General features: G+C 40.7%; 1 protein-coding gene across 1 annotated transcript in view; it reads right to left on the bottom strand.

Annotated features, from left to right (window-relative positions):
* syt3 (synaptotagmin III) overlaps positions 1–12,598 on the bottom strand; it is a gene marked incomplete at both ends in the record, with an annotated part of 33,543 nt that overhangs the window by 4,947 nt on the left and 15,998 nt on the right. The window contains 2 exons of the mRNA XM_079252261.1: positions 4,518–4,638; positions 6,634–6,852. Coding sequence (XP_079108387.1) covers positions 4,518–4,638; positions 6,634–6,852 — 340 coding nt within the window. The remainder of the gene's footprint in view (positions 1–4,517; positions 4,639–6,633; positions 6,853–12,598) is intronic.

Below are 12,598 nucleotides of genomic sequence, written 5' to 3'. Positions count from 1 at the left end.
CGTGCACGACTGTTCATTCAGCATTTATACACAGTAACACCCCCCAAAGAACACAATGTGGGGAAATGTTGGCTCAGTTCTTGCCTGAGAACGTTTCGACTGGAGAACCAGTAACGTCTACGGCCAACAATCTGTTCCTCTGCTTCAGTTATAGATTCACTGCATTCACAAAAAAAGTCAAACTGACTGGTTTTAACAGATAGAAACATATAATATGCACAGAATGATTTCATGTGTCCAAGGTGAAAGTCGTGAAATCATGTTTGAGGTGCATGAACTTCTTAGAGCCGCTGGTGTTCCGATGTGATGGTTCAGTCTGGCCAGACTGGGGTCATGTGCCAACTTGTGATGTTGCAAGATAACGCTGATCACACGAGATTCAAACATCTCAGACAGAAAACAATCTGTCATCTGTCTAAATGAAGCACAGCAGCATGACTGGTTCAAGTGGTTGAGCATGTCGTCCAGAAGGTCGGTTGTTCTAATCTCACTTCATCAGAGCCGAACTGTTGTGTCCTTGAGCGAGACTCAAGTCAACTTTATTTATATAGGACTTTCACACAGTGCCAGCTGCAACAAAGTGCTGAACAGTAAAGACATGCAGTGAGATTATAACAGTAGAACTTAAGGGAATAAAAGATAAAACAGTAAATGCAATCAAAAGTAAAAGAAATTAAAACATTAAAACAAAAACAATAAAGCAGTACATAAGAGAGAACAGAAAAGCAGAGTCTCAAACTGGATAAAATGCCAGAACATAAAAATAGGTCTTTAGGCGTGTTTGAAAAGTTGGTAGCGATGTGAGCTGTGAGAGCGAGACTCTTCACCCACCTTGCCTTTCGTGTATGAATACTCGCTGATGGTTGGATTGGCAGCCATCTTTCCATCAGCCTGCGTAAGGACAGCTGTGGCTACATGTGTGGATTACTGCCAACATGTCTGTACATGTGGGGGGAATGAATAATGGATCCACTGAAATGAAAAGAGCTTTGACTGCACTTTACATCATAATACTAGAACAGCACTCAGAGTGCAGACGTCCGCCAAGCAGCTCATTTCCAGCACATTTTGATTTCCAGCTGATCTTCTCGTCCTACGTTCCGTTTTACATGGACATGGATTTACACTGATCATGAATCCACAGGGTCTTGGCTTTATTGAGGTGTTTGTTGCATGTTTATATCATCCTTCGTTCTCTTGCAGAGAAGCTGTTGGGAAGTTCTGTATTTTTTGGCCAAAGCACCCTGAACATTTATTGTGCAGTTATATGCGTGTATACTGAAAATGGCCCTATCTCAAAATGATGTAGAAACCTCCAATAAGCACCTGGACCCAGACGCTGATCCGGATCACTCCCTAAATTTAATGAAATCTAAGTCAGACCAAGACCCACTCTCAGAGGAAAAGACATAAAATCCGTCCAGTTGTTTTTGCACATACAAACAAACAGACAGAGATAAACGTATGGAATAAATACCGCTGCCACCTCGTCGGCAGAGGTAATAATCGTATTGCTCTGAAATTAGTTGGAGCAACTCCATTAAATTGAGTTGGAGACTAATAAAGTGCATTAACTGGAAAAATCCACTGATCTGAGTAGGACCACAACATTTTAAATTGGACAAAGTAAATTAAAGATACCGACTGTCATCAAGCGGTGGTGGTGTGTAGGCCTGTCGCAATAAGTCCATTAATCGCACCATAAAAAAAAAAAAAATGAATGCAGTAAGTTAGCCGGACACAATAATTTTCACGTCTTTCTTTTCTCTCTCGTTCACTCCAAGCAGGTGCTGCATTTGTTTTAAGACAATATTAACTAAACACGGCAATACTAGAGATTTCTTCTGCACTTAACACACAATCATCAACTGCAGTTTTCCCAGCTGGGAAAAAAAGACATTAACAATCAGCCTGGATGAACAGACATGTTACAAACAGCAAATCTACAACTTTACAATGAAAAATAACATACTGAAAGCGATCAAAGACATTCAGTTTTACCATTCCACCCCTGGTCAAGTCCAAACATGTCCCCCTGTATAAGCTGGACCACAGACTGTGTAACTGTGTTACATACTGTTTGGAGACCAGATGTTCCAGATAACCAGGTTGCCAAAACCCCAGTAGAAATCCTGATATGTTTTAGCAGTCTGTAGACTGGATCAGCATAAACTAGTCTTCACATCGAGCTAAATGTTCTTTAGAAATGAAAATATGTTGATCTTTGAAAGGGTGTACTTGCATTATTGTGGCATTGATGTTATTTTAGCTTAAAATGCTCTCAAAATGACAACAATATTTGCTTACCGCAATATTATTGTCTATCGCAATCATTTCTGAGACAATTGATCGCATAGTAAAAATTTGTTACAGTGACAGGCCTAGTGGTGTGGACCCAAATGCAGAGATGGGAGCCAGTGATGCAGAATCAAGATGTTTTATTAAACTAAACTGAAATGTGGAAAGCTAGCTCAAGTTTATTTATGTTGCACATTTTTACAGCAGCAGCTGAACAATGAAGCAACAAACAACTCAATTTAAAATCAAACACCGCACAGTCAAAATAAATAAAATTTGGAATCAAAAACAAAAAAGTAAATTAAAATACACAAAGGACAAACCCAGGTTTGACCAAATACCAGAAAAAAGAAGTGAGTTTTAAGTACAGACTGAAAACCAGAGACAGATTGGGTCGCTCTGATGTTATAGGGAAGGTTATTTCACATCTTAGGAGCAGCAACAGAGAAAGCTCTGCTAAACTCAGGATAAACTAACACAATGTACCAGCAAGCAGGAACAGAAACCAAGTGGTTCATACACACACAGAACAAGACACAGGTAGAATGACTTAACTCATGAGTCCAGGTAAACGTCATGAACGGGAAAGCAAAACAGGAAACAGGACAAAAGGGAACTAAACAGGGGAAACTAGCAAATAAAGCAGGAAATTGGAACTAAAGACAACATGAAACATATCATGACAGATGCGTGTAAGAAGGACTGACATCCAGCTGAAAAGATGGGCAGTGGCATCAGCAGCAATGACTGCAGTACATGTCCATGCAGACTGTCTTCTTCTATGGTCCCTTTAAAGGTGGAGTATGTAAGATTTTCAATATTTTCAAAATAAATTGACTAAAAAAATAACTACAATCATAATTAGATAGGTTTTTTTTTTAAAACATGTAGGTTCCAGTCTGTCCATATTTGATGTGTTATTAAATTACAAGTTTAATTAATGACAAAGACCCTTCTTAAATGTTTGCCTACCAGTAAAAAAAAAAGGTGCTTTTTGTCATTTGTCATTAATTAAACTTGTAATAACGCATCAAATATGAACAGACTGGAACCTACACCTACGTAATTATGATTGTAGTTATTTTATTAGTTCATTTATTTTGAAAATATTGAAAATCTTACATACTCCACCTTTAAAGTCTTATTGTCCTAAACGGTGCTCTAGCACCTCTCAAACAAGCCGTTTGTGCAGTTTTAAAGCTCAGAGGGTCTCACTTCAAACACATAGTTGTTTGTTCATTCAGAGACAGTCAAGCAGATGAATCCAAAACGGGTTAAAAGGTTGCGGGCGAGTTTGAACAGGTGAGTTTTCAGAAGAGATTCAAAGAGAAGGAGGGAGTCAACATTACGGATGTCAGGGGGGAAAAGGAGTTCCAGAGTTGAGGAGGAGAGCAGCTAAGAGCCCTGGTCCCCATGGTAACAAGGTGATAGGACAAGACGGTAAGATGAAGAGAGGAAGAGGGAGGGGATGACAGTGTGGACCAGAGCAAACAGGTATGCAGGAGCCAGATGATGAATGGCCTTAAAAGTAAAAAGACTGATTGTGGAGAGTATTTGGGAATTTATTTCAGTAGAAGTAACAAGAGAAACACAGTAATGTATTTTACATGTTGTGTGTTACACGTTAGACGTTTTACATTTAGGTTTCCTGTGACTGCAGCGTTAAACTGAATCAAGCTAAATCCTCAGGAATTAAATAGTTTAATTATGTTGGAATAAGAATAACGTGTAAAATGAAAACAAATGATTTGGAAATCATCTGGTTCTGATGAATCGCAGCTTCTGTTTAAATGCAGCGTTCAGGTCCAGTGATGTTTGATGGTAATTTAAAGATGGTTTGATGGCTTTAAAGCTTCTATTTTATCTAAAGCAGGGGTGTCACACTTCAGTTGCTGAGGTCCAGTATCAGGCAGGTTTTTGTTATTTCCCTCTACCTACACACCAGATTCAAATCAAATGGATCCAGCAGCTTCTTGTCAACCTGTTTATTAACCTCAGCCAGGTGTGCTGGAGCATGGAGACAACAAAAACCCGCCAGATCCTGGCCCTCCATGACACCTCCATGACTCCATCTAAAGCATCCATGCACCACATATGGAATTTGATTTTCCTCATTAAAATGATGCTTTAACCTAAACAAGTCAGGAAAGCAACGTACACGAGCAGCCGCTGGTTTCTGTCAGTCAGCTTTCTGCAGGTGATGTGTGTGAATCTTTTACCTGAGAAACCAGTCAAGTCCATGGCTTTGAGGTTGGTGGCCTTGATGATTGTTGCAGTGAGCCTTCCTGCAGTGGGCAGGTAACACAGCGAGAAATTAAGCTCCCCGAGATCTGCCTTCTCCTGTAGATCACCACACACACACACACACACACACACACACAAGTGGGGATCAGTAACAGAACAGAAACGCTGCGATCACACACACACACACACACGCTTCTTCAGAAACAGATCGAGCTTGGAAGAGCAGCAACAGACAGATGTCCTTTGGTGTGATATGATTGTCCGTGGCCTGAAAAGAGCTAATCATGACTGATGGCGGCTGACAGCAGGAGTCCTAATGTGGACAGGCAGAGTGTTTAGGCAGAGGGGAAGTGCCGTCACTGTAAATGAATCATATGCCAATCTGTCCAAGTCCCCAAGTGGAGGAAAGTGTTAAGTAGAGGCGACGATTCCCCAGGCCTTTTTATATCTCTCCCTCCTCTCCCATCTACTGATCCTCGCACTGCCTGTGGTCTCGGTGGCACCAGCGTAATGACACCGCTGGTATTCAGGTCACACTGTGCCGTGATGACTCCTTAGTGGCTTTGAGCCTCGCTAATCAATACTTCCCAAAGTGAAACACTGAAATACAGAGAGATGCTGATGCTTTAAACTTATTTAATAAATTAAAACCCTCGTGCCAAAAAGTTTTAAGGCTTTGCTCTATCTAATTTGCTAATAGCCCTTTATGAATATTTCATATAAATCTACTTGGACGTAGCCTGTATAAAGTTTGGACGTGGCCAGCAGTGCCTTTTCAGTAATCTATCTCAGCTCTCCTGAGCAGTTTGTTTTTCCACATTACCAGACTCTGAATTCATCTATACTGCAGGCAGTTTGCAGAGCTCACTGCATTCCTCTGATCGCAGGCAGGATCATAAGAATGATTTCAGTCTTTAGAGAAAATAAAAAATAAAATGATCCAAAGAAAGCTTAATAATTATTTGCAGTTGTTAGCTGTAATCATAGTATTTTTGTGTGCCTGGTCTTGATGTGTTGACTTCGCCTGATTGTCTGGCTTCACAGAAACATGAAAATAGCAGTCTGAGCATTCAGAAGCTGAAATAATTGAAAATTAAATCTAGTTTTTTTAATTAAAACATGCCTGTGATGTAAACTGGGCTGTGGACAGAGTAAAAAGAAATCATTTGTAATCAATTTGCAGGTAATTTGGCTTCTGTATTTATCAATATGCAAAGCTTTGCTAAGTTAAATGAGCAGATTTTAAAACAAAATCTGCTCTCAGCTAAATTATTTGCATTTCTAGTTGATTATTCAAAATTTCATGGATTCAATCGAACAAATAATATGACCAGAATTCTGCATGTAAAGACACTTGCAGACAGCATGCAGACGTTGTGGCCACTTCGGTAGGTTTTTATTAGTCAGACATCACCATGAGGGAGGCTTCTAATTGGCCTCAAATTAATTCTACAGCATGATAATGAACTCAAGCAAACAAGCGGCATCATAAAGAACTGCTGTCGGCCTCAAGAGGAACACGGAGCCCTGCAGCAGATGGTCTGACCCCCGCAGAGCCGTGATGCTTAACTCAGAGTCAGTCTGGGATTACAGGAAGACAGAGAAGCACCTGAATCCACAGAGGAGCCCAGGCAGGTTCTCCGAGATGCTCGCAACAAGTCTGCAGACTGGGATCCCAACATCCAGGTGGCCGAAACAAATGTTGTTCTGCTGTTTTCTGGTCTTTCTGCTGGCTTTCATTTGCAAACTTTATCTTATATAAATGTGTTGTGCTTATTTATGACATAATGCTTTACAAATATATTTTGCATATTCCTGCAGCACATGCTGCTGAGTTTTCAGACTCATACATCTGTGAGTTAATGACTATTTGCCTGCATGAGTGTTTTTATTAATTTTCTCTTTTCTGCAAGCTGTAGCTGGAATTGTTACTTCTGTCTTGTTTAATGTGCAGCATTACTGGTTTTAGTCCTATTCATCCCATCTCAGTCTGCAGCTGCAACTGGCTAAAAACCCCAACAAGGCTCATTCAAATTTAATACCATCATTTCTAGAGTGTCTCCACTGCAGACATTTCGTGTTGTGTCTTACCGCAGTGCCCTCCACAATGTCCCTCCAGATGGGTTTGTCCCCGCTGCCCTCGCTGAAGTCCAGCAGGTTGTCCACCACGACCTGACCTATCAGATCGTGTCTGGAGAAGCGGTCGAAGTCGTACACGGAGAAATGCAGCTTCCTGGAATGTAGTTCGTTCAGCGGCACGCCAAACTGGAACGTCTCGTTGAACACTGGATTCAAGGTCTTTCTGTGGACCTGAGAGACACAGACAGAAGATTATGGTTAAACTCTGAATGCAAACTTAAAGATTACAGAATAAACATGCTCTATAGGTGGTATAAAAATTGTTTTTTTTTATAGGTAAATGTAGAGAATTAGGAGGTTAGGAGAGACTTTTTTTTACAGCTGACTCTTCTAACACTCATAATTTGAAACAGCATTGTGCAATAATCCTCATACTTAATGTTGTCCAAAAAACCTGAAAACACAGTCCGAGGATGTGTGTGTGGCTCCATATGTTTGGGATGTGATGGCTTGACAGCAGTATTAAGACCCAAACTATTCTGCAACATCAGTTTAGAAGTTTCCAAAACTATGTCACAAACAAACATGCAGCTACACTGCTATGTGAACACAAAACATGAGGAGATTTCTATTCCTTTAATAATTCCAGATGGTGTTGTATCCTACTTTGCTTGCAAGGTTGATTAGTCATCTTTACAATGAGGTATAACTTGTAGGGATGGTGCTTCTGCACAATGAGCAGCACAGATAAATGTGTAGGCAGCGCTCCCAAAAACAGGGTCAAAATCCCCTGCAATGCTCTCCGGTTAGTATGCACTCTTGTTGCGAGGTCCTTGGTGGATTGGATGACTGCGCTCTCACCGCAATAAGGAGGAAACTGGCTATTTTTACATTTATTCCCTGAACAAAAAAGGGCCTGTAGTGTTTAGACGGTCTGTGCACAACTGCAAAGCCTGGTACCTCAACCAGGAGTTGTTGAAGGTCAACCAACACGTTGTTGTGGTCACGCTAACAGCACACAAGCTGATCCTACAGTTTACAATTAGGTTGAGGTCTGGACTCATGACAGGTCCTTACATCCTCTCCGCTTCTACAGAAACTCTGCTGAGAGCCTCACCATCCTGGAAGATGGAGTTTGGTTCTAGATCCTGGGTGATGGGATCCCTGCTGGCTCCAAAATCTGACATGAATGTTTATGGAGGTATTTTTTCATTTGTGAGCATGATTTCTTGCTATCATGCTAAATTGCTCTCTATCATAACTCTGCTCACACACAAATCGTCCATTCTTTCTCTGAAATAAATCGTTTTCCTCTCAAAACTCTCTTCTCAAGTTCAGTGTTGCAGGTTCAGATCTCCTGGGCACAAGCTTGTCCTCTTTCCCTCACACTCAGACACATTCTCTCTCTAAACCTGTGCTCTGGTTATTGTTTCCTCTCTCTTGGTTTGCTGAATGAGCTGTGTGTGACGTAAAACAAGCACACCCTGAAGGAGGCGGTGGCGATTTGCTCGGTCAACCCGTGTCCAGCGTTCTATTGGCTGGAGGCCGTTCGGCAGAGTTTTGTCAGAGAAACAGAGTTCTGAAAGGAAGAGCGATATATCTGAAGGACTTTTTTAGTTTTGACAAAGAACAATATAATATGTCAGCATGAAAACAAGACACTGAGCTCTTAAATCGAGCCGTTACACTGCTGTGATGAATGCTTGCCTCTGTGAGCGGGTGGAATCAGTGACACTCCCTCAAAAGACTCCAATTCAAAGTCTTCATTCTTTGCAGCGGTAAGTATTAGCCCAGTGGATCACCAGACAGTTTTGGAGCAGCCTCACCTCCACCAGCAGCCCTCCCCAATGAGCCCAATGGCCCCATTTTGTACCTTCTGCTGCTGATTGGGCCAAACCACCTTCCACCCAACAGAGGTGCTTCCCATACAACAAACTCCATTTTAAACAACTTCCTAAATGTATTTTATAAATATATTAAAAATACCTACACAGAGATAGTATAAATTTACATCACTATACCTAAAACCATTCCCCCAACCTAAAACCCAAGTGCCCTTGGCCTGAGCCCCCACCCATCTGCTTCACGGCCTCTCCTGGAACCTTTAAAAAAGGGCTCAGGGCCTTGGGGAAACATTTGCCTGACAACCCAGGAAAGAGGACACCAGCCAGGTGAGCTAAAGGCCATTACCATCCACCATATCTGCACATTTACACACATCTGCTATTAATCATCAGTTCTTTTCCTCCACAGCTATCTGCAAGACTAATTACATCAGCAAATATTTATAAACAAACCTTTGCATGATTTCATGAATATTTAACGTAAAAAAAAAATGGGAATAAAGTGCAAATGTGCCTAAACCACAAAACCCAAATGTGCCACCATTACTTAAAATTTTTACTATTTGTCTTTTATTACTGGTTGTTTGTCTCTGTGATGGACTGGTGAGTTGTCCAGGGTGTACCCTGCCTTTCGCCCAAAGACTGCTGGGATAGGCTCCAGCTTCCCGGCAACCCTGAATTGGATTAAGTGGTTTGGAAAATGAATGAATGAATGAATGAAATACTTAAAACACTTTACGTAACAGGCAACTGCTTCATTACACCCCTGATAAAAGTGAATCCCCCCTTACATGATTATCAGTTAGGTGTCCATCCTACATCTGCGACTCGATATATGTCCAAACAGAAGTAAAACCAAAACACTTCCCACATGTTTAGCTGCTGCTAGAAAGTTACCAGCTATTAGTTAATACCAACTAGTTTTACTAAAAAGAGAGAAATAATCAACCAAACGTAAATTTGGACTAAGTTTCTGCCACTTGCATCCTTTTTCTCCAGAACCAAACAATGCATCAAAATTCAGGAATAAACTTCCCAGATGCTCATGTGTAGCTCAGAATTTTTAGTTTTCAGTGTGATGCTTTCAGGTCTCTCTCCCTGCCTGCGACTGATTATATTACTGCCTTCTGCAATTATTAAACAGCCACTTGACAGAGTAAAAGAGGCATTTAAACCCTGCATGCATCATACTTCCATCCTGTCTCCGTCACTGGCTAACTGCCCTGTAACTACATTACTCAGACAGTGCATATGCTGAACAATTGCGTAGCGATTTGAATGCAGTAATCTATCCTGTTGTTCTTTTATGAAACAATTATTTTTACATTTTAGTCTTTTCATTGATTTTTGCACTCCAGTCAGACGCGAGCCAAAAGTTTTCCAAAAGGATCGATTCCAGAAACTCTTCGGCTTGTTTGACTCGACATAAAGATGCATCTGGAATCCACCAAAGTGTACGAACCTGCTGTTTCATTTTGAATAAAAAAACTTTACTTCTTCAACAAAAACACACAAAAAAAAGACAGAAAGTGACACTTTTCATAAGAGCAGAACAGAAGAGTCTCTGAGGATTCACGTAGTCTTTAAAAACATACTAAGTCCTGTCAAAGGACCTGCTGGATCTTTCAGTGTGTCTCATGGTTTTTTATCTGTGAAACAATCAAATGTTACATTAGTGAAAAAACACACACCTGAGCGGCTCAAATGAAGCCATATGTGGTCAGCGTACCGTTTTTGTCTAGGAAAGCTCTTATTGTTATGAGGCAACATCTTTGGCATTGAGCTGTCTTTTATTCAGAGTTGAGATTCAGCAGGTGGCATTCTTTTCTTCCCCTCCAAACTTCTCAGCTTTTCTCCAGTTTTCTCCAAAACAAACTGCAAAGAGCTACCAGAGACTTGTTAGGAGTTTCAAAGCTTTGACTGGCTGCCTGCAGGATGAATCATGCTGAGCTGTAGATGTCAGAAATCTAACATTGTTGAAAAAAAAAAAGGTGTATCTGGACACAGAATAATACCAAGAGGGCAGTTTGATTAATAGTGTTGCATAGTTTGCAGAGATGTCCTTGGGCAACATAATTAACCTTTAACATGAGCTTTGTCTGCTGCCAGAGGGAGGAGAAGACATTTTATATTTCCTCTCGGATAAAAGATCAAACTAAAGCAAACAAAAAACATAAAAACCTAAGATTTATTTTTCTGTTTAAACTCTATAGTTGTGTTCAGATCTTTCACCATCTGAAACTATGAAATGCAAAGACTGAGAAAGAAGAGCCCTGGAAAGAAGGTTTCCTCCCCAGCACCTGATCGTAACAGATTGTAGAGAGACGGTGTTTCAGGTTGATCTGCATGTAGGATTTCCGGTAATGTAATGTTTGTGTTTTAAGTTTTCTTTGGAACATTTGATATGTCTCGTTAGTCCCGTCTGTTTAGATCACTGATAACAGCATCAGGCACGCATGATTATTAGTTTCCAAAGTGAAAACATATAAAAGAGATTATTCCACATTATCAAGTTTCCCAGTTTCCATGCAGTACTGGTAGGTCGGGGGTGTTTTTGATGTAAATGAAAAGTGTGAATTTATGTTTTCAGGAAAACAGACAGACTTGGATGAGATGAATGTCACTGATGAGCAACAAGCAGGTAAGCTGCTGGTTTCCATGGAGTCCCAACAGCCTCCTCAAGAGGCTTTCAGTCGTGCGTAACGCTGTATTTGGGCCACCCTTTATGCTTACAAAGAGAGGTGTTTGCAGTGGGCTCAGAAACACAGGAAGACTAGTTTTCTAATAGTTTTATTAACTGATGAATGTGGTGCTACACTGGACGATGAGGATTCCAGATAGATGGAGGTCAGGATGGATGGTGGGTGGCCACCGGGACCCAACAAGGCTGTGACATCACCTGAGATCAGTGAGATGTAGTTTTTCCATTAAAAATCCAAATAAAAAACACCTAAATCTGGAGTTTATGGCTGACTCATGCTCCAAAAAAAGAGTCCTCCTCAAACAACAGCTGGTTTTTTGTTTTAGTCAACAATTCAAAAATGCAAAACTTGGATCTAATAAACTTTTTGGTCCTTTCTTTATTCACACGAACACATTCAGACCATAAACACAAACAAAACTCCTTTTTGCCTTCCAGCAGTTGGCCACAAAGGTACATGCTGTCATATTCTGTCCATCTCCTTGCAACACAAACTGACAAAACAACACAGATGAAATATGAGCGATATAAACATTCATCTAAACCAGGTGGGTCCAGAGTTGGTCCTGCAGGACCGCTATCCTGCAGGTTGTCAGCGTTTCCCTGCTTCACCACACCTGACTCAAATGAAATGGATCCAACATCTATATGGAGTTCTGCACAGTGGCTCATTTGTTTGAGTCGGGTGTTCTGATCAGGAAAGCACTGAAACCTGCAGGATTGTGGCTCTCGAGCTGCTGTAAACAGGAATAAGAACGCAGCACTATAACACAATAAATTCAAATATTACACCACCTTTTACACATATATTACACCATATATGCACATATAGCTTATTTAATATCCAGGATAACTTTAACTTAATTAAAAATTAAACTAAGATTAAATCAGAATATAATCAATCATGAACTAAAATGACAACAAAGCACTATAAATAGCACCTGACACCTATAAGCCCCTTTCTGATGACTGATGGCGTCAAAATGACCTCTGCGTAATACCACAAGGCTGTAACGAAGAATTTCCTGCCATGGCAGGAAGAACAGTAAAATTCCAAGATGGCACAACAAACACTGCTGCGAAAATATAACTGACTTGTTTCTGCTTTGTGTTTAAAAAGGGAGAAAAGTAGCAAAAAGCAACAGCTATGAGGGTGAGGAAAAAAGTGCCTCCACTTTGGCAAGTATCCTAAAATATGATCCAGGCAGAGACAACCTATGTACACTATTTTATTTCATTTTATTTGAATTTTTTTCATTAGTTATAATGAAGTTGCCGCCTGGGTGGAGGTGCTCTGGCCGCTGGCGGCACGCTGTGCATGTGAGATGATGTGTCCTGCCTCTGGGTCCTCTGTAGTCAGCCACAAGTGTTTATAGGTTGTTAACACAAACACTGTGGGTGTGTACACACCTGCATATGTGTGTATGATTAT

This window comes from Telmatherina bonti (assembly GCF_933228915.1).
Source record: "Telmatherina bonti genome assembly, chromosome: 14".
Taxonomy (NCBI): domain Eukaryota; kingdom Metazoa; phylum Chordata; class Actinopteri; order Atheriniformes; family Telmatherinidae; genus Telmatherina; species Telmatherina bonti.
This window is presented reverse-complemented; position numbering and strand designations above follow the sequence as displayed.